Here is an 18,422-nt window from a genome sequence, read left to right as displayed (position 1 = left end):
TTAATATGTGACAGCATAACAACAAAGAAACCATACAATAAAATAAACATAATAAATATAGTAATAAACAATTTAAGTAATATCAATAAACATGCGCTGTAGCAAACATTAGTAATAATATTAATGAACATGGCAAGGAATTTGCGGTTTGAGTTTCACAAAAGATGATGTAAACTGCACCCGGTAGTAATTCGACCTGACGTCATTTTGTAGTCAATTTTGATTTGACCTCAGATGCCGGAGAATCCATTTGGTGTTACATGCTAAGCTGCTGAAAGTTGTGTAACGGGAAAAACAAAAGGACACGGCTCCCGGGAGGACTCGTTTAAGTTACACAGAGGGTCTCTCCTCACACACCAACCCTCCAAACCCGGATTTTGAATTATATTTCGACAAAAATGTTTTCACTGTCAACGTCGTTACAGCAGCAGGTAAGCCGACTAGGCTAGCAGCTTTTTTGGTTTAGCTAGCTAATGTTTGTCCTTTTACGTAGCGTTACCTGTTATTTAGTCTAGTTACAATAATATCAGCGTTGCTCAGGGAGGAGTGTTATGGCGTTATAGCAGTATTAGTCTATCGTTGTGTATGTCACGTCTTCTCTAACGGTCAATGACAACTTAGCTCGGCTAATGTTAGCATGAACAAGTCAACTGTAGATTTCCCCTTAATCGGCCCATGCTTACGTCACGTTGTCTTAGTAAGCTGTTTAAAAGGAGGGACACCCTGTGTACGTGCGGCTTCAGCCATGACTGTATCATATGATATGACTGTGAAGAGACGGGCTTAAAGTAAATTGAACGGTGCTAACTTGATTCTCAAAGGGTCGAGGTTATGTAACTCACATACGTTTGACGTATGGGGGCCATACCGCTCTGTGTTTGGTCAGCTTCAATAACACTGACATAACAGTCCTGCCCTACACCACAGTCCTGTCTGGAAGATTCACCTGTCCTAAATACAGCAGAACTGAAATAGCTGTTTCTTTTTTATCATGAGCTTATATGAGCATTTGGTACAAAATTAAATGTAAGTTTATTCATGTCACCATGTGTTGACAGACTGTTTTCACCCTCCTGTGTTTGTGTCTGTCAGATGATACTGCCCCTCAGCCAGCTCATCAATGCCCTCCACTCTCTGAAGAACTCAGCCACAGCTTCAGTCCAGACCCTGCACAGAGACTTCATTCCAGAGCACAGTTCACTTCTAAAAGAGGTGAGATGGACACCATTGATACAAGACATGATTCCATTAAGGCGCAGTACATAATCCTCATTGTCTTTGATCTGAAGTTGAATGTCATTACATACACAGATTGTTGGTAATTCTGAACAAGACATAAGAAAGAAATTATATGATATATAATATGATCTTTATCAGGGCATCTACAAATTGTCAGTAAACAGACAGCAGCAGATGTTTGACAGTGATATATAGTTGTACACTTGCAATTAAAAATAAAGTCTTTGTGTCAAAATCTTAGAATACATTTTCTGCTAGTTGGTTACTTTGTAGATCCACATGATTTGAAGCCAATGAGATCATGAAATTTCACTTTCAGTTTTTGCAAGCGAGGGAAAACCCTCTTTTCAAAAGGTTTACTCTTTGATCAAACACACCAAGGGAGACACGATTGAACTTTACTGAACATGCTTTTCATTATGCATCCAAAAAGTTTTCCTTTAGAAAAAAGATATTTAAATCAGAGTAAGGTTGGATGTCTGTCAACTGCACTAACATTTTACTTTAAAAACACAGCATTATACTGTAAAATGCATGCCTCTTTATACAGCTTAAGGAATATATTCTTAAGCCTTCTACTACTTGGAAAGTGGATTGTCATGTCAAAACAAAAAAAAATTGTGCACCCTGGAGTAAAGAAGCAGGTCTCACTAATGCAATATATCTGTCTATATATTAATTTTTACATTTTTCTGAAAAAGTATGTATAACAAAAGCTCTGAACAGCCACATGCCCATGTGGGAGTCATTACTTCTATGATAATTATTATACAAAGGTGTAGATAATCTGCTTTTGCTCTACTTCCTTTATAGCCAAATGTGAGTCTGAGGGATCTCGGCCTGTCAGAAATCAGGTTGAGTCAACTGGATGAGCTGGTCAGCAGGTTACTGCCTATACCAGGACCAGAGGAGCCTCCCGCCGTTCCTTCGCCATGGAGGACAAGTCACGTTTCTGCAGACAGCTTCTTCCACAACAAGCATGGTGAGAAGCTCAGCCCGCAGAGCTGAAACACGACCCAACTTTACTGTTTTCTAAGAAAATGGCCCAAAGCTTATTTTATCAAAAGATGTGTTCTGTGAGACTATTTTATTACTAAAGAAAACTAATTTTGCACATTTGTTGTTGTACAATGTAAAGTGAAACAAATCTTGTGCACCTTTTGTCTGACAGGGTTCACGCAAAAAAGGCTGGGGGTTTTTGGCTCCCCAATATTCCACAGACAACACCACAGTCCTCTAAAAGACGTTTGCTCAGAGCTACAATTCCTGCCTGGTAAGAAGCTGACTTTGAACACTTAACCTGCAGGTTATCTATGAGTATGAATGGCTTGACATTCAGGTTAGAGTTTAATGTTTTCATGTCTCCCGTGTGTCTCTGTTAAGTATGGGTCCAGAGTCGGGGTTTCAAGACACTCAGATCAAAGACCAGACGAACAGAGTCTGGTTATGATGGCCCAGTGGAGTCTGAGCCCTACACACCAGCCTTCATGAAGGTCAGTTACTGCACAGTTACAGCAGCTTTTAACAAAGTGTCTAATGGAAATATGAGTAGGACTTATTTGTGAATGTACACGTGGGACTTTGAGTCATTATTAAATAACTATGGGGTGGATAAAGAAGTGAAAAGGGCTGAATCTTGAAGCTGACCAACCACCTCTCCTTCTGTTCTCCTCACAGGGATTGCTTCAGAGGGAAAAGGGGCCAGAGTTACAATCAGTGGACCAGCTGCTGAAACAAAGGAACCTCCCAGAGAACCAGCAGGAAGCTTTCAAGACGGGTTTCACTGAGGGCTTCATGAGGTCTCAGGCCTTCACTCAGAGGACACAAGGCATGTGTTTAGCAGTCAGTGAAACAGTTGCAGCAGGTTTTCTTTTGGTTGTGGTGCTGAGTTAAAACAGAGAGATCCTTCTAACTAATCTTTTTGTTTCTGCTCTGTTTTGACAGACTCGCTGAGGAGAACCAGGTTGATCCTGTTGGTCCTCCTCCTTCTTGGTATTTATGGTTTGTCAAGAACCCCGTTTCTCTCGGGTAAAGGCTCCTTTTCTGATGCTGGTTTGTTTCAGTTTTTCTTCTTTCCTATGCTTGCAAATCAAACCACAACCCTACATGCACACTGCAAATCAGGGCTGGGCGATATGTTAAAATTTTCCAACCAGACACCATCTACCACCACGTATTTTCCTTATTAATCAGAAAAATAGAACCATAAACCTTCTGAATTTAAGTTTCTCTCATTTAGAGAATTAAACACGCAATGATTCAAACGCAACAGAAACAAAACAACACTCAAAGTTACCAAACTATCTTGGTTGATCTTTCCACTGTTACAACAATCACCGGCTCTAGCTTGACAGAAATAAATCCCTGATTTACCACATTAAATGCAAAAGTATTCTGGCTCTGGTTTTATGTTGGCTCTACAGCCTGTTTTTTCCTCTTACTTACTGAATTAGCAAAATAAAATGACACCCAGAAAAAAACAACTGCTAATATATTTGAGTCCAACCCTACTGCAAATAGAACAGAGCATGTTGGTGTCTATTTGTAGCTTAAATATTTGATGTAATATGCTTTTCAAGTGCACGTTTAAATTGACACCTTATAGAATAACGGAGACATATTCTACAGTGTGCATGTAGAGTTTGATTGATTATCCTGCTGCCTATCATTACAAAGTAATACCTAAATATCTATATCAACTATGTATGTTCCTGCCAGCCCGCTAGAAATATTAGAATAACTGGAAGCAATGAATGTGAAAACTTTCCGCAGTAATCATATTGTAACCAGCAGTTAAATTTTTTTCCATTCACCGTGCGCCATTCAGTTTTTCTGGTGTTACTGTACTGAACTCGAGTTGTTTTTGGGTTTCACAGTGAGATTCCGCACCACATCTGGTCTTGACTCAGCAGTCGACCCCATCCAGATGAAGAATGTGACATTTGAGCATGTCAAAGGGGTGGAGGAGGCGAAGAATGAATTACAAGATGTTGTCGAGTTTCTCAAGAATCCCCAGAAGTTCACTGTTCTGGGTGGAAAGCTGCCTAAAGGTATTATATTTTATTTTTTTCCCACATGTTCCATTTCCATTTATTGTCCAAGGGAAATAGCCTAATACATAAATTTGGGCTTAATATGTTGTTATTTGATTCTAATGAGTTTCTTGTGTTATCCTCTCAGGGATCCTTCTCGTTGGTCCACCAGGCACAGGAAAGACTCTGTTGGCGCGGGCTGTGGCCGGGGAGGCCGACGTGCCTTTCTACTACGCCTCCGGGTCAGAGTTTGATGAGATGTTTGTGGGTGTCGGTGCGAGCCGGATCAGGAACCTTTTCAGTAAGTTTGCTGGAAATGAGAAAATTTGAGTAGCCAGTTCAGGATTGATCCAGACAACTACAAGCTTTCTGTTTTTTTTTCTCCATGGTTTGCAGAAGAGGCAAAAGCGAATGCTCCCTGTGTGATCTTCATTGATGAGTTGGACAGCGTCGGTGGAAAGAGGATCGAGTCTCCTATGCATCCCTATTCCAGACAAACAATCAACCAGCTGCTGGCTGAAATGGACGGGTCAGTTTTCAGGTCTTGACTTTTTGAACACTGCATAGTGTGAATAAAATGTTGCTGTTGTTAATGTTTTGGTATTTTACAGGTTTAAACCAAATGAAGGTGTCATCGTTGTTGGTGCTACAAACTTTGCAGAGGCTTTGGATAAGTATGTCACACTCAAACACAAATATTTGTATTTTATTAGTAGTATTATTATCCACCTATCCTTTAATTTGCTTATTTAAAGCTACTACAAGGAAATTTATATTTTGATGATTTTTAAGGACCCTATGAACAAAGTCAGTAGTGTTTCCATCATAATAAGCACTGAATGTAATGTAAAAAATACAATTATCTAAATAAAATTTCCAGCTAATGAACTACTCACTCTAACTTGGCCTCCAAAATCAATAAAATATTAAAGTTTCTTGAAGTAGCTTTTAGTAGAATGGCCTATTGTTTGAAATAAGGCCAATCCACACAGTATGTACAGTTCCTGTAGTTAAGGTATAGTTACAAAACTGTTCCACTTTTTTACTTACTTGTCTGTAACCTTTGTCCTTGTGGGCTTGTCCTACTTTCTGTACTACACTGTCTAGCTTGAAACCATTTCATTTACTCAAATAACAAAACAAACACTGGAAATATAAATTACCACTAACCCATTTTATATAAACTATACTAAGACAATAACTTTAAGTCATACAGTAATTAAATTCAAGCTTTCTGCCTGTTTAAAGGGAGTTTTTCCTCACCACTGTCACCAAGTGCTTGTTCTGACTATGCAAAGATACTCAAAAGGCTGTTTTCTTAAACAAATAACTTCTCAGCATTTACTCCTGCCAAGGAGCTCCCTTGTCCTCATAGGTGCTCCACATTGTGCTAAATCTAAACCACCTCAAACATAATTTTCTGTATTATAAGCTACATAAAGTTAAGTCATTAATCAGAAATCCAGAATATAGAGGCTATGAATTAATACTACTTTGTTGCTGCTTTTCAGTGCTCTGGTTAGGCCTGGGAGGTTTGACATGCAGGTGACGGTCCCTCGTCCAGATGTGAAAGGACGCACTGAAATTCTCAACTGGTACCTTTCCAAGATCAAAGTGGACCCTGGTAGGTCTCTGTGTAAAATACTGTGAAATATTAAGAATATTTTTTTAACTAATATCTCCCAAAGCAAATCTTTCAGGATATGTTTCTTTGTTATATTTTTTGTTAACATTTCGGAGATGCTTTCTAATTGGCAGCTATACATTTTGCAAACATTATCTCTCCTAATCAGTTGAAGCCATGTGAAAGCATTCAAAGGTGTAATCCTGTGAGAGTATTTGTCATTTCTATGAAGGCCATCATTGTCTCTGAAACTGATCACCTTTATAAAGAAGGCATTTTCTGTTGTATTCTTCTACAGCTGTGGATGCAGAAATTATTGCCCGGGGCACAGTGGGTTTCTCTGGGGCGGAGCTGGAGAACCTGGTCAACCAGGCAGCCCTGAAGGCAGCCGTGGACGGGAAAGAAATGGTCACAATGAAGGATCTGGAGTTCGCCAAAGACAAGATCCTCATGGGTGATTACACACAGTGTTTAGATCCGCATCCCGCACATCACATGAGACGGATTACCTCGACACACTCTAGTTAGGAGACGGGAGGAATGTTAACGACAGATAACATGAATCCTTTTCATTTGGTCCTTTTCAAACTAGGCCCCGAGAGGAGAAGTGTTGAAATCGACAAGAAGAACAAGACCATCACAGCCTATCACGAGTCCGGCCACGCCATTGTTGCCTATTTCACCAAAGATGCGATGCCCATCAATAAGGCAACTATCATGCCTCGAGGGCCAACTCTTGGACATGTGAGCTGTCGGCTTGTGGCTTCGGATTAAATCTCACACTCTTTAACAGCACTGTTTTGTTAAAAGAGAAGCTAATCAGTAATGTCCCGGTCTCCTGTTCTCTAGGTGTCCATGCTTCCAGAGAATGACCGTTGGAGTGAGACCAGAGCCCAGCTGCTGGCTCAGATGGACGTCAGTATGGGCGGTCGAGTAGCAGAGGAGCTCATCTTTGGAGACGACTACATCACCACTGGTGCGGCACTAAGACAACTTGATTTATTTGACTTAAGAATCAGCGATGTTACATACATACATGTATACCAGAACCTTTAAAAAGTTTCTTAGAGTATCGTATGAGCTGCAGAAAACGCGTGGTGTCAAAAACTTTTTACAGATTGGCATCCCGATCTTCTACCAAGAAATAAAGTCATTGTTTACAAATGTAGTGACCTCAGAATTGTTACACTGCACAAAAATATTATGGTACATGACTGATCTATGCTTTGGTTCATTGTAATACAGCTTTGGTCTCAATCTTCTCTCTGTTGTTGTGTATTTTAGGAGCCTCCAGTGACTTTGATGGAGCCACCAAAATAGCAAAAATGATGGTGACCAGGTTCGGCATGAGTGACAAGGTAAAATTTTAAATTGTGTGGTGGGGTGGACGGTATAAACTGTGTAGAAGGTACACTAGTGTAAATTTGCCCTACAGTGTGCATTTTGACTGTACCAGGGGTCTACAACCTGTGGCTCAGCAGCCTGCCCCCCTCCAGTGGCTTCCTCTGGCTTTGAAAAACAAAAAAACACTGATTTTATTGTTAAGTTGGACTGAAAACCTGCTGTCCACGAACACTACCATAACCTATAATTACACCTAAGACATAATGGCATGTGAGTAATGCCTGAGAAGTCTATTGTTCATTCAACCTATGGACTTAATGTGTGTTTTGTTGCAGCTTGGTGTCATGACCTACGGTGATGTAAGCAAGCAGAGCCCTGAGACACAAGCTGCCATCGAACAAGAAGTCAGGGTTTTACTCAAGGTGAGCTTTCCCACGGTTCCCACAAATTAAATTTTATGTAAATATTATTACAGATAATTTATGACATTTTTTTCTTTCACCCAGGACTCATACGAACGTGCAAAAAACATCCTGAAGACTTACAGCAAGGAGCACAAAACGCTAGCTGATGCCCTGCTAAGATATGAAACTCTGGACGCCAAAGAGATCCAGATGGTGCTGGAGGGCAAATCACTGGACCATTAGATACCTCAGTAGACATTTTAGACTCTTCTATCCTGTATATATATGAAGCTGTGCAATGGTGCACAGGCCTTTTGGAGGCCTTGTATTTCATTTGTTTGTACCCTGCTATCATCAATGTGAAGACACATGAAATAATTAAGTTTCACCCCCCCTTACATCCATTTTTAATTTCAACACTTTCGGTTTCACAGTTGTTTTAAAACACTTCACAGTCTAATTGGATGGAAATAAACCTTTGTTCTCCACATGTGTGTGTGCTACAGTTCACAAAGATATTCGAAGTTTCATTAGGGGCTGATTGTCCTCAAATCTCAAGAGAAATGACTTCTGTAGTAGTTTTATACGTCAGAGTCATTTGAGATCATAACAAGGCTGCAAAGCAAATTAATTTGACAAACATTATGATTGATTAAGGTGAGATGATTTAATTTAAGTGTCTATGTCTCATTTTAAATTTGTACAGACTGGTGAACACCATAGGACCTTAAAGTACCTCAATCTAGAATGTACCATTCGGCTGTAGCAAAGTACAGGTGATAAACGCCGCTGTTCATTGTTGAACTCTTCAGAATTAGAATTTTTTTCTAAATGGTGTCTTTCGATTTCATCTACCGTACCATGCTATCTATTTTGTGTGTTCCTATTTATTTAAGTGCCCAAAGGTGTTCTCTCTTTTTTGACAGTAGTGATAGGCCCTCATGACCTATTCTCAGCTCACCTGTAACTGATAAATGAGGGGAAATGTATATAAAGTGTATTGTAAGTGTGTAAAATGATTGGCTTTGTGCTTCTGTTTGTTCCTTTAGACAAAGGCCATCTTGAAGCTCAAATAAAGGTTACTCTTATTCACTAATGTGTGTGTGACTCATATGAACCTTCTTCAGTTGATTTATTGGCCACAAGGGGGCAGAGTAACAAGCTGCAGCCTGTTACAGAACATCAGGATATTTGCACCTTATGAGGGAGATAAGTGTCATGTTTTAGCAAACAGGTCCTTATTTGCACATCCAGCAGATGCTGAGAAACGAAAGAAAGAGGGATTCTGTTGTTTAGAAATGATGTAAAATGTTCAGCAGACAGAGCGAAACTGACCAGAACAACTCAGGAATTTGGACTAATCGATGAAGTAAAAATATTACTATTACCTTTCCTTATTACTATAGACACAGACTGAAGTTGAAAATACCAGTAAGAGGATTTGTGACAGTGATCATCAGATTCTTACACACTGTTCTTTTGTCAATCTGCAAACAAGCTGCCTTTGAATGATCTTAACTTGTATTTAGTTCCAGATGAAGCCAACTGAGATGGAACAAGCCAGGGCATTGTTGTGTCCTTTTGTCCCTCATCGTTGAAGCCCGGCACAGTGCTTATAAAGGTGGGATGTACAGAAGCACCAGTTCTGACCAAAGACAGCGACCAGGACTGAGCTTCCAGCTGCACTATGGAGAGGCTTAAAAATTCAATTTGGCTTTTACAATAAAGCAGAAAGGTCCCTAAAGCACCTTCACTACCATCTCAACAATGGAGGACACAGAGGATGACATAGCTGTTGTCGGCATTGGATGCAATTTCCCTGGAGGTATGAAATTATGATGCTGTTGCAAACATTTTGAATTTGAGTTGATTTTTTTTCCAGTTGTCATAGTTGTTGTTTTGTTTTAGGTGAAGGGTTGGACAATTTCTGGAGCGTTTTGTTGGAGGGAAAGAACTGTGCAGTGGATATTCCAGCAGAGAGGTTTGACACCACTGTTTGGTTTGATGCTGATGATAGCAAACCTGGAAAGACACAGACAACCAAGGCAGCTCTTATACAAGGGTGAGCATCATGTGTGTAGACTAAAATTAAGGCTTGGTTGCACCAACATGGATTCATTTTGAAGCCAGATTGAATTGCGGCTTAACTTTAAATTAGGTTGCATCATTCTGCAAAGCCATCTCAAATTAAGAAAGATTCAATTTAAACATTTAGACCAATTATTTATCTTCATATTTATAATTAAAGATCCAGTATTAACTCAAAATTTACACTATGTTTTGTTAAGGAGCACAGAGCAACCATAAACTGACCGTTTTACCTTCTCTACATTTCCCTTCTGACTCAACTCTGATTGAACTGATTTAATTTCAGTTTACATAAATAAAGTTGGGTTTACAAAACAGAGATTTGTTTTTTAATTCTGCAACAGAGCTCTGCTTAATTTTAAATATGGATTTACTCATTTTAAACCTAGTTTGGCTGAACTCTAATTCGAATTAGAAATTAATCTTCATTGGTGAAACCCAGACTAAGTGTTAATGCTTCTATTGAGAGATGTTTGAATTATGATGGATCTGCTCTTTTTATATTTTAGGTTTAATGAGTTTGATCACACGTTTTTTGGCATTACTGAAGTGGAGGCTGATGTCATGGACCCTCAGCAGAAACTCCTCCTGCAGTGCACATACAGGGCATTAGAAGATGCAGGAGTGGCTGCGGAAAGCATCAGTGGAAGCAGAACTGGAGTTTACATAGGTGACCGCTATCATTCTTCTGCACATCTAAAACCCCAAGCATGATTTCATGATACACAAATTGTAACATACTCTGTTACTGCTTTTCTAATGGTTTTGCAGGTCTAATGAACAGGGATTTTGAGATGCTCCAAAGTAACAGTTGTTCTACAATAAACCACTACAACGGCACTGGGACGGCAATGAGTGTCGCTGCAAACAGAATTTCCTTTACCTTCAATCTCACTGGCCCTTCATTTGCCATCGACAGTGCCTGTTCATCATCTCTCGTGGCTCTACATTTAGCTTGCCAGGCTATAAAGCAAGGTATTCAGATCTGCTTTCACAACAAACCCATCCCTAAAAGCAGTCTAATCAGTACATCACACATTAATGCTCCATCTTTCATTTCACTCCTTTTTTTTCAACCAGGAGACTGTGAGATGGCTGTGTGTGGAGGTGTCAGCTGTATAATAGAGCCAAGAGTGTTTGTTGCCCTCAGCAAGGCAAAGATGATCTCACCTGAAGGGACCAGCAAGCCTTTCTCTAGAAGAGCAGATGGCTACGGTAGAGGGGAGGGCTGTGGTGTAGTTCTCCTGAAGCCTCTGAAAAAGGTAAGCATTGGATTTTTTTCCATTGGATTTTGGATTAGTGCAGGAAATAAGCTCTGTTGTGAACAAAATTTTCTGATACTTAAGGCCAGTCCACACCAAGAACTATATCTCTAAATATAAAAAACATCTTTTTATGATTTTTTGAAGTATAACTGCTATTGCCAGAAGTAAAAAGCTAAGATCAGACTCTAAGAAAACTATATCACAGTCACATAACTCAACATCACTACCACTGAGTGACTAGTCGTCAGTGAGATGATGTTTAATGTCCCCAACAACTTCTGTAGACACGTAAAAAAGTCTAAAAATTCAAGAGTGGAGTAAAAAATGTTAACCACAGGCCTTATTTCAGGCATTTAAGCAAAAGCCCATTAAAAAAACCAATTGACTTTGAGACGAGGGAACCTGAGGTACAAATATGCCAACTCATTTGTGAGCTTTAGGACTCCTCCATTCTATTTCAGGCCACTCATAAATTGCATACTGTGTGTGACAGTGTGACTTTCTCTTCAAAGGCTGTAAAAGATGGTAACAAAATATGGGGTCTCATCAGCAAAACAGCGGTCAACCAAGATGGTCACTCTGTCACTCCAATCACCAAACCCTCCATGACACAACAAGAGGAGCTCCTGCGCAGAATCTACTCAAAGTCTGACCTTGTAAATATCCAATACATAGAGGCACATGGGACTGGAACCCCAGTTGGAGACCCAACAGAGGCAGGAAGCATCTCAAATGTCATTGCTAAAGCCAGACCTCCTGGTGCAGAGACACTCCGAATTGGTTCTGTAAAGGGCAACATTGGACATACAGAATCAGCAGCTGGAGTGGCCGGACTCATTAAGGTTCTCTTAATGATGAAGCATGAGACCATTGTTCCTTCAGTTTTCTACTCAGAAGACAGTGCCAGTGTAGATGTAAAAGCTCTGAGTATAAGTATTCCAGTTAAAGCTGAAAGATGGGAGATGAATGGGTCACTAGAAAGGGTAGCTGGGATCAACAGCTTTGGGTTTGGAGGCACAAATGCGCATGTGATTGTAAGAGAGTACAGACAAACCAACTTTCCCACACACATCCCAAAAGGCGGTCCTAAACTCTTTGTTATATCTGCAGCTTCTGAGAAATCACTTATCCTGTCCATCACTGACACCCACCAGAGGCTTTGCAGAGACCAAACAATTGACTTGCAGGCAGTGTTGTACACCTCAGCATGTGGAAGGAGTCACTCCAGACACAAGTATAGGAAGGCCCTCTCAACATCTTCTCTTTCAGATTTAGAACATCAGCTGGCATCTGCATTGACAGCAAAGTTTGAGTCAATAAGGTCTGACATCCAGGTGGTCTTTGTGTTTTGTGGAAATGGAGTTGCCTTCAGGGGTATGTGCAAGCAGCTCCTGAGGGAGGTTCCTGTTTTTAGAGATAAGGTCAGAGAAGTTGGACATCTCTTCCAGAGTCATAAAAGCATTAGCATCAGTCAGTGGCTTGCTGGTGAGAATAATAATGATGATTTCAGCAAGCCAAATGTTGTCCAGCCTCTTCTTTTTGCCGTTCAGGTTGGCATTGCCACTCTCTTGAAGCACTGGGGTGTCAAACCTGATGCCGTGCTCGGACATTCAGTTGGTGAGGTTGCTGCTGCTCACTGTTCTGGTCTCTTGTCTCTTGAAGATGCCGTGAAAGTGTTGCATCACCGCAGTACTCTTCAGAGCAAGGTCATAGGAGGGAAAATGCTTGTTGTAAGTAATGTGGCTGTAGAGAAGGTACTAAAAATCCTTCCAGACTTCTCTGGAAAAATCTGTGTTGCAGCATTCAACAGCCCACAGTCTTGCACTCTGTCAGGGGATGCCGATGTTATAGACATCCTTCATCAGAGGTTGAAGAGTGTGTTTACAGAGAAAAATCTGTTCCTCCATGAGTTAGACGTACCAGCAGCATATCATAGCCATATGATGGATCCTATACTAGATGACATTGAGAAAAGTATTGGTCCATTGGATGCCAACAGCAAGACATGCAAACTTTTTTCAACAGTGACAGGGAATAGTTATTCAGATGGTGATTTTACAACAGGCAGGTACTGGGCGAGGAACATTAAAGAGCCTGTGTTATTTGAAAAAACACTTCATGCTGCCACCAAAGATAAACAATCAAGGAGAAATGTGGTCTTTGTGGAGATTGGACCTCATAGGGCTCTCCACAGGAACATATGTGAGACTGTGGGAGATAACACCATAGTTCTTTCCTCTGTCCAGCCCGGGAGAGAATATGACACCATCTTGTCTACTGTTGCAAAACTGTTTGAACTGGGCATCAGTGTGAACTGGCATCACATCTATAGAGGTTATGAGACACGGCCCACAGCTCTTCCAGTGTATCAATTTGTCAACAAAAAGAAAGACCTGAATTTTGAAGCTCTGAGAAAAGTTGATGAATCTAGTGCTTTTTCTCCCCATCCGCTCATATCCCAAATAAAGCATGGTAATAAAGAGTACACGTGCAACCTCTCATTAGATACTGCACCATATCTTTGGGAGCATAAAAACAATGGCATTCCCATTGTGCCAGGTGCGTTCTACGTTGAACTGGCTTATGCTTCAGTGATGGCAAGTTTAAGGCCAAAGAGACCTGTTTCTCTTCTCCAGCTTAGTGTAAGATTTGAGACTCTGTTTACACTCGGCTCAAACTGTCATGAGTTGAAAGTGTCTCTGGAACATGCAGAGAATGAAGCTTCATTTAAAATACAGTCTTCTGTTGCAACACATTCATCTGGCACGTGCAGGTGTGCAGATGGCCAACCACTGTTAGAAGAACCAACCATTTGTCTTGACATGATTTACCAAAGGTGCAAATTGGTTATGAAGAGAGAAGAGATTTATTCAATTCTTTCTCAAGCAGGATTTGAGTATGACTCTGTCTTTAAACAACTTGGTGATGTGCATTTTGGAGATGAATTCAAGGAAGCTGTGACAGAAATTCAAGTCCCTGGTGAACTTCTAAAACAGCTTCATGACTATTTCATTCACCCTGTGTTGCTCGACTATTTCTTGCAAATGACTGCTGTGGTAGCTATAGGAAGGCTAACAACCAAGCCGGGATTCCCCTCAGCTATCAACAGTGTTGCCATATCAAGACCACTACAAGAGAAAATGGTGATATACTTACGAGCTACACAAGAGAGTCCAGACTTCCTCGATGTATGCGGTTGCTTTGCCACTATAGAGGGTCATGTACTGGTGGAACTAAAAGGGGTGAGGATCTCATTTTTGGGCAATTGCTCAAATGTTCTACAATCCCGGTTCTTCCACAATGAAATTACAGTGATTCCTGACATGCAAGACTTGCAAAATTGCCAAATAAAAGCAATAGTTTTTGAAGACCAGCTTGGCATTGCTAAAGGTCTTAGGCCATACATGCATCCAGATTCAACATTTATAGAGAATAGAGAGCATTGGATGGCAGACCAAGTTCGAAATATAGTGGTACGCTCACTTAAATTCAATGTGGATTTGGAGAATGTTCTCTTCATTTGGGGTGTTGAAGACCTCAGTCACTTGTCATCTGAGAAGATTTTGGACAGCTTGGTGTCTTGCTGCGAGGTAGTCCGTCAGATAGTTTTAGCCTTGAAAGAGAGCAAACGCCCTTGCACTGTCCACGTCATAACTTACAGATCGACCGAAACGATCGTGGACCATATCAGTCCTGGTTTTGTGCTGTCTGGGATGACAAGGGCTTGCGCAGCGGAGATTGTAGGTCTAGCTTTTCAGCTGATTGACCTTGCTTCTGTGACAAGTGAAGACATTCAAATGCTGGTTGGTGTAATAAACACCTGCAAACATCAAGAGGTCATGATAAGCAAAGGGCAAGCATCAATAACAAGAATAGCACGGACTCCCATGAAGGACAGGGCTTTATGTGAAGGTGATTTACACTCAGTATATCCAGGCGACTTTGTTCTACAGACGACTGATCCATACAGAATGGCTCATTTGTCTGCCATCCCTTATGACACAAATACAAAGCTTCTCCAAGAAAAGACTGTTGAGGTACAGCTAACCAGCGTATGTGTGCATTCATCTGATTACTTTCCTGTCACCACTTCACATTTGAACTTCGGCAAGACAATGTACTGGAGCAATCACACGTCACAGAATCATACACTTCTCGCTTTAGATTTCAGTGGCATTGTCACTGCTGTTGGGAAAGATGTTTCTAATCTAAGAGTGGGAGATCACATCGCTTCATGTTATCCAGTTGCTGCCACTGCAAAGCTTATCATTCCTGAAGCTGTGTGCTACAGCACAAAGAGACTCCCGTTCTTGAAAGAGACTCCATGTGTGTCTTACTTCATACTGGCTTGGGAGATCCTGCAGAAAACGCTGTCTAAGGTAAAACAACGGCACAGAAAGCTGGTCATTATCTCCTCCAGCTCAGCCTCTGCTCTGATGAAAGTTTTGGCTCTGACAGCGAGCAGGTCAGGCTGGAATGTCTCTTCTCTGCCACATTTCAGAGAACAACCTCTACAATTTGATCAGAGGCATGCACTTGTTTTTCTGCCCCCGTTTGATCACTCTTGGCAGGGCTTTTCTGACAGTGGTGCTCATGACAGAAATGTTATTTTTGTCTGTAGTAATCACATGTCATCCTCTCTCTCAGCAAACATGTTTGCACTCAAGAGTGAACAAATGCATGTACATAAACTCCATGTGGCTAATGTTTTTCAGAGAGCCAATCTGCAAGTGCAAAGCAGGAATATCTCTAATTGGCTAATGTCTTTAGGCTTTGATGCAGTATCTCTACCTTTGAAAATGGAGACTTTTCAATTATCAAACACAGAAGAGCCTCGAAACAATACAGATGCTGAGTCCTACTTCACAACAAAGACAATGCAGCAAGTTGTTCTGCACCACAGAGAAACTGATTGCCCAGTGTCTGATATTGCTTTGAGTACAAGGTCTGGACAACTCTTTAAACAAAGCTGTGTTTATATTGTAACTGGAGGGCTCTCCGGTTTGGGACTTGAGACAGTGAAGTTCATCGCCCGTCATGGTGGAGGTTGTATTGCAACACTGTCCAGAAGTACTCTGACTGATGAAATGCAGTTTGAAATGGAGCTCCTCCAAAAACGATATGGGGCGACAATCTTGAATGTCCAATGTGACGTTTCTGTCTCGATGCAGGTAGTGGACGCAATCTCGAAGATCAAACAAAGATTCCCCTCTTCTCCAATCAAAGGAGTGTTTCACAGTGCTGCAGTATTACACGATGCGTTGATTGAAAACCTTGATCAGTCTCTCTTCCGAAAGGTGCTGCAGCCCAAAATGAGTGGAGCTCTAAACCTTCACTATGCAACACTTCACAACAAACTAGATGTCTTTGTGTGCTACTCCTCCATCTCGTCATTCATTGGAAACCCCTCACAATGCAACTATGCAGCAGCAAATTCTTTCCTCGACACATTCTGTCATTATCGTAGAAACCTTGGACTCGCCGGGCAGTCCATCAACTGGGGTCCTTTGAACCTCGGCCTCTTGCTGAACAAAGACCATTTCCAAAAGTTTCTGGAGGCAAAAGGAATGATGACAATGGATGTGTGTGACATTCAAGAGGCACTTGAACAGTGTCTTCTCATGAACAGACCACAGCAAGTCATATGCAAGTTCAACTTCAAAAATCTTAACATTCATGTACTTTCACAAAATGCATCTCTCAGAGAGCGGCTGTCAGCTTTAGTGGAAATGGAGCTAAAAGATGATATAAGTGATGAACCCAGGGCTCAGCATTTGTCTTCCAGACATGAAAATGTGAGAACAATTGTCAGTGACATCAGCAATGTTAGTGTAGATGAGCTGGATAATGACTCAGCTCTGTGTTCACTGGGTATTGATTCGATGTTGGCCATGACTCTGCAAAATAAGATTTTCCAAGAGACAGGTGTGAATGTACCTTTGGTTAGAATATTGGACCCCAACAGTACACTGGCTACTTTGGAAACTATTGTAAAGAGTAATGGATAATTCTATTACTACACTGAAGAATACCTTAAATGAAAAAAGTATTGTGAATGTATGAAAATGCCTGGAATTTATTTTAGTTTTTTTTTTTACACAGGGACTGCACTATTTCACTGTTTTGGTATTCTTCTCATAACAGTAGAAACTGGTTGAAATACAGTAGGTGTTTATATAACCCTAAAATAATCTTTTATAGAAGGTAAGTATATGTTATAGCTGTTTGCCCACCGATATCTTGACTTAGTCAAACATTTTTCAATACAGTTCCATACTACTGTCTGATTTCAATTGTAATTTGTATATATGTTGTTTACATGTTCCGTGTAAGAGCTGTACAGTACTGTGCTATGATCGTCAGTTTACTATGGTTGTATTTCCTTGAAATGTTAAGAAATAATTGATGTTGATGATTTTGCATAAAAAAATATTCTTCATAATCTCTTAAATCATGTTGCTGAACCCTTTGTTAAATTCAAAATGAGAGAGGAATAAAGGACAAGGCTGGTGTTATTGTATGTTTTCAGAGCCCACAATTAATTTATGCAACTAGCATGTATTGTTTATGTAACCAAGTCTTAATGTCTTCATGCCATGGAAATCCACTGTCATTGTCATTGTGTAGATGCTGCACTTACACTTAATGTTTAGCATTCATTAGCATTTATTCTTTTGTTATTATTATTATTATTTTAATATTTGTAATTCCTGAAGCATAGCTGATTTCTTGAAGTGTGAAAACAACAACAACAAATAGGCTTTCAAGATAGATTGACCAGTTTGGAGCCACTCCTGATAATCCTGTGTTGTAAACTGCAGTTGTGTATTTTACATGACCCTTTGTAAACAAATCACCCTTATCAAGTGCATAGAGAAACTGGCAGATTGTTTTACTGTGAATGAAATGCAATAAATAAAAACAATAACATTGGACATGTCACCATAACAGTGTGTAATAATTCATTGGCATCACGTTTTAAAACTACAGTGATAGTCATGAAAACTTGGTGCAATAACAAATATCTATATACACTGACTGATAACTGTACATAGCATAAAAGATGACTGTATCTGTTGTCATGTGATTTGCATGTATGTCCTTGTAGTGGCGATGCCCTCTTAAAGAACAATGTCCTTGTCCACACAGTAAATAAAGCCAGAGCAAAATGCACACTAATCACATAACTTCAACTAAACTTTTATGGGACATACCAGAATAGTGCATCACATGCTTTGTTCCATCATCATCATAAATATGAATCAATGAGCAGTGATAACAACTGACCATGACCTCTAAGAGGTGAGCGAATATAAAACCAGCAGATAAAAGTAAGTTGATGTCAGTGTTATGCAGACCTACCCTTGTGATAGACTTGAAAAAACAGACAAGGTTCAAAGCTTGAAATTTATTGAACAGTATAAAA

At 40.3% G+C, this 18,422-nt stretch overlaps 2 protein-coding genes across 2 annotated transcripts; both read left to right on the top strand.

Annotated features, from left to right (window-relative positions):
• The first annotated feature begins 209 nt into the window (after positions 1-209).
• On the top strand, positions 210-8,739 carry LOC146307743 (ATP-dependent zinc metalloprotease YME1L1-like). Its single transcript, XM_084747533.1, has 18 exons — positions 210-431; positions 1,093-1,212; positions 2,053-2,221; positions 2,411-2,512; positions 2,623-2,732; positions 2,917-3,067; positions 3,184-3,291; positions 4,116-4,289; positions 4,420-4,572; positions 4,668-4,800; positions 4,883-4,945; positions 5,783-5,895; positions 6,194-6,349; positions 6,488-6,639; positions 6,745-6,871; positions 7,180-7,253; positions 7,575-7,661; positions 7,746-8,739. The coding sequence occupies exons 1-18, from the start codon at positions 399-401 to the stop codon at positions 7,884-7,886; spliced, it is 2,166 nt and encodes a 721-aa protein (XP_084603659.1). The 5' UTR covers positions 210-398; the 3' UTR covers positions 7,887-8,739.
• Positions 8,740-9,310: 571 nt separating this feature from the next.
• Positions 9,311-17,516, top strand: pks1 (polyketide synthase 1). Its single transcript, XM_084710316.1, has 6 exons — positions 9,311-9,468; positions 9,552-9,705; positions 10,241-10,401; positions 10,503-10,706; positions 10,812-10,993; positions 11,509-17,516. Exons 1-6 carry the CDS (start codon positions 9,411-9,413, stop codon positions 17,002-17,004), a joined length of 6,255 nt encoding a protein of 2,084 aa, XP_084566442.1. The 5' UTR covers positions 9,311-9,410; the 3' UTR covers positions 17,005-17,516.
• Positions 17,517-18,422: the final 906 nt, after the last annotated feature.

This window comes from Lutjanus erythropterus, chromosome 21 (genome assembly GCF_056507025.1).
Source record: "Lutjanus erythropterus isolate fLutEry1 chromosome 21, fLutEry1.hap2, whole genome shotgun sequence".
Classification (NCBI taxonomy): Eukaryota; Metazoa; Chordata; class Actinopteri; order Lutjaniformes; family Lutjanidae; genus Lutjanus; species Lutjanus erythropterus.
The sequence above is the reverse complement of the archived record's forward strand: the minus strand, read 5'-3'. Positions and strand labels throughout refer to the sequence as shown.

Excerpts from the sequence above, each read along its gene's own strand:
- LOC146307743 (XM_084747533.1), top strand. The coding sequence starts at position 399 with ATGTTTTCACTGTCAACGTCGTTACAGCAGCAG. Across the intron at positions 6,640-6,744 it reads GAGGGCCAACTCTTGGACAT|GTGTCCATGCTTCCAGAGAA; the intron begins GTGAGCTGTCGG and ends CCTGTTCTCTAG. Across the intron at positions 7,662-7,745 it reads AAGTCAGGGTTTTACTCAAG|GACTCATACGAACGTGCAAA; the intron begins GTGAGCTTTCCC and ends TCTTTCACCCAG.
- pks1 (XM_084710316.1), top strand. The coding sequence starts at position 9,411 with ATGGAGGACACAGAGGATGACATAGCTGTTGTCGGCATTGGATGCAAT. Across the intron at positions 9,706-10,240 it reads AAGGCAGCTCTTATACAAGG|GTTTAATGAGTTTGATCACA; the intron begins GTGAGCATCATG and ends TTTATATTTTAG. Across the intron at positions 10,402-10,502 it reads CAGAACTGGAGTTTACATAG|GTCTAATGAACAGGGATTTT; the intron begins GTGACCGCTATC and ends ATGGTTTTGCAG.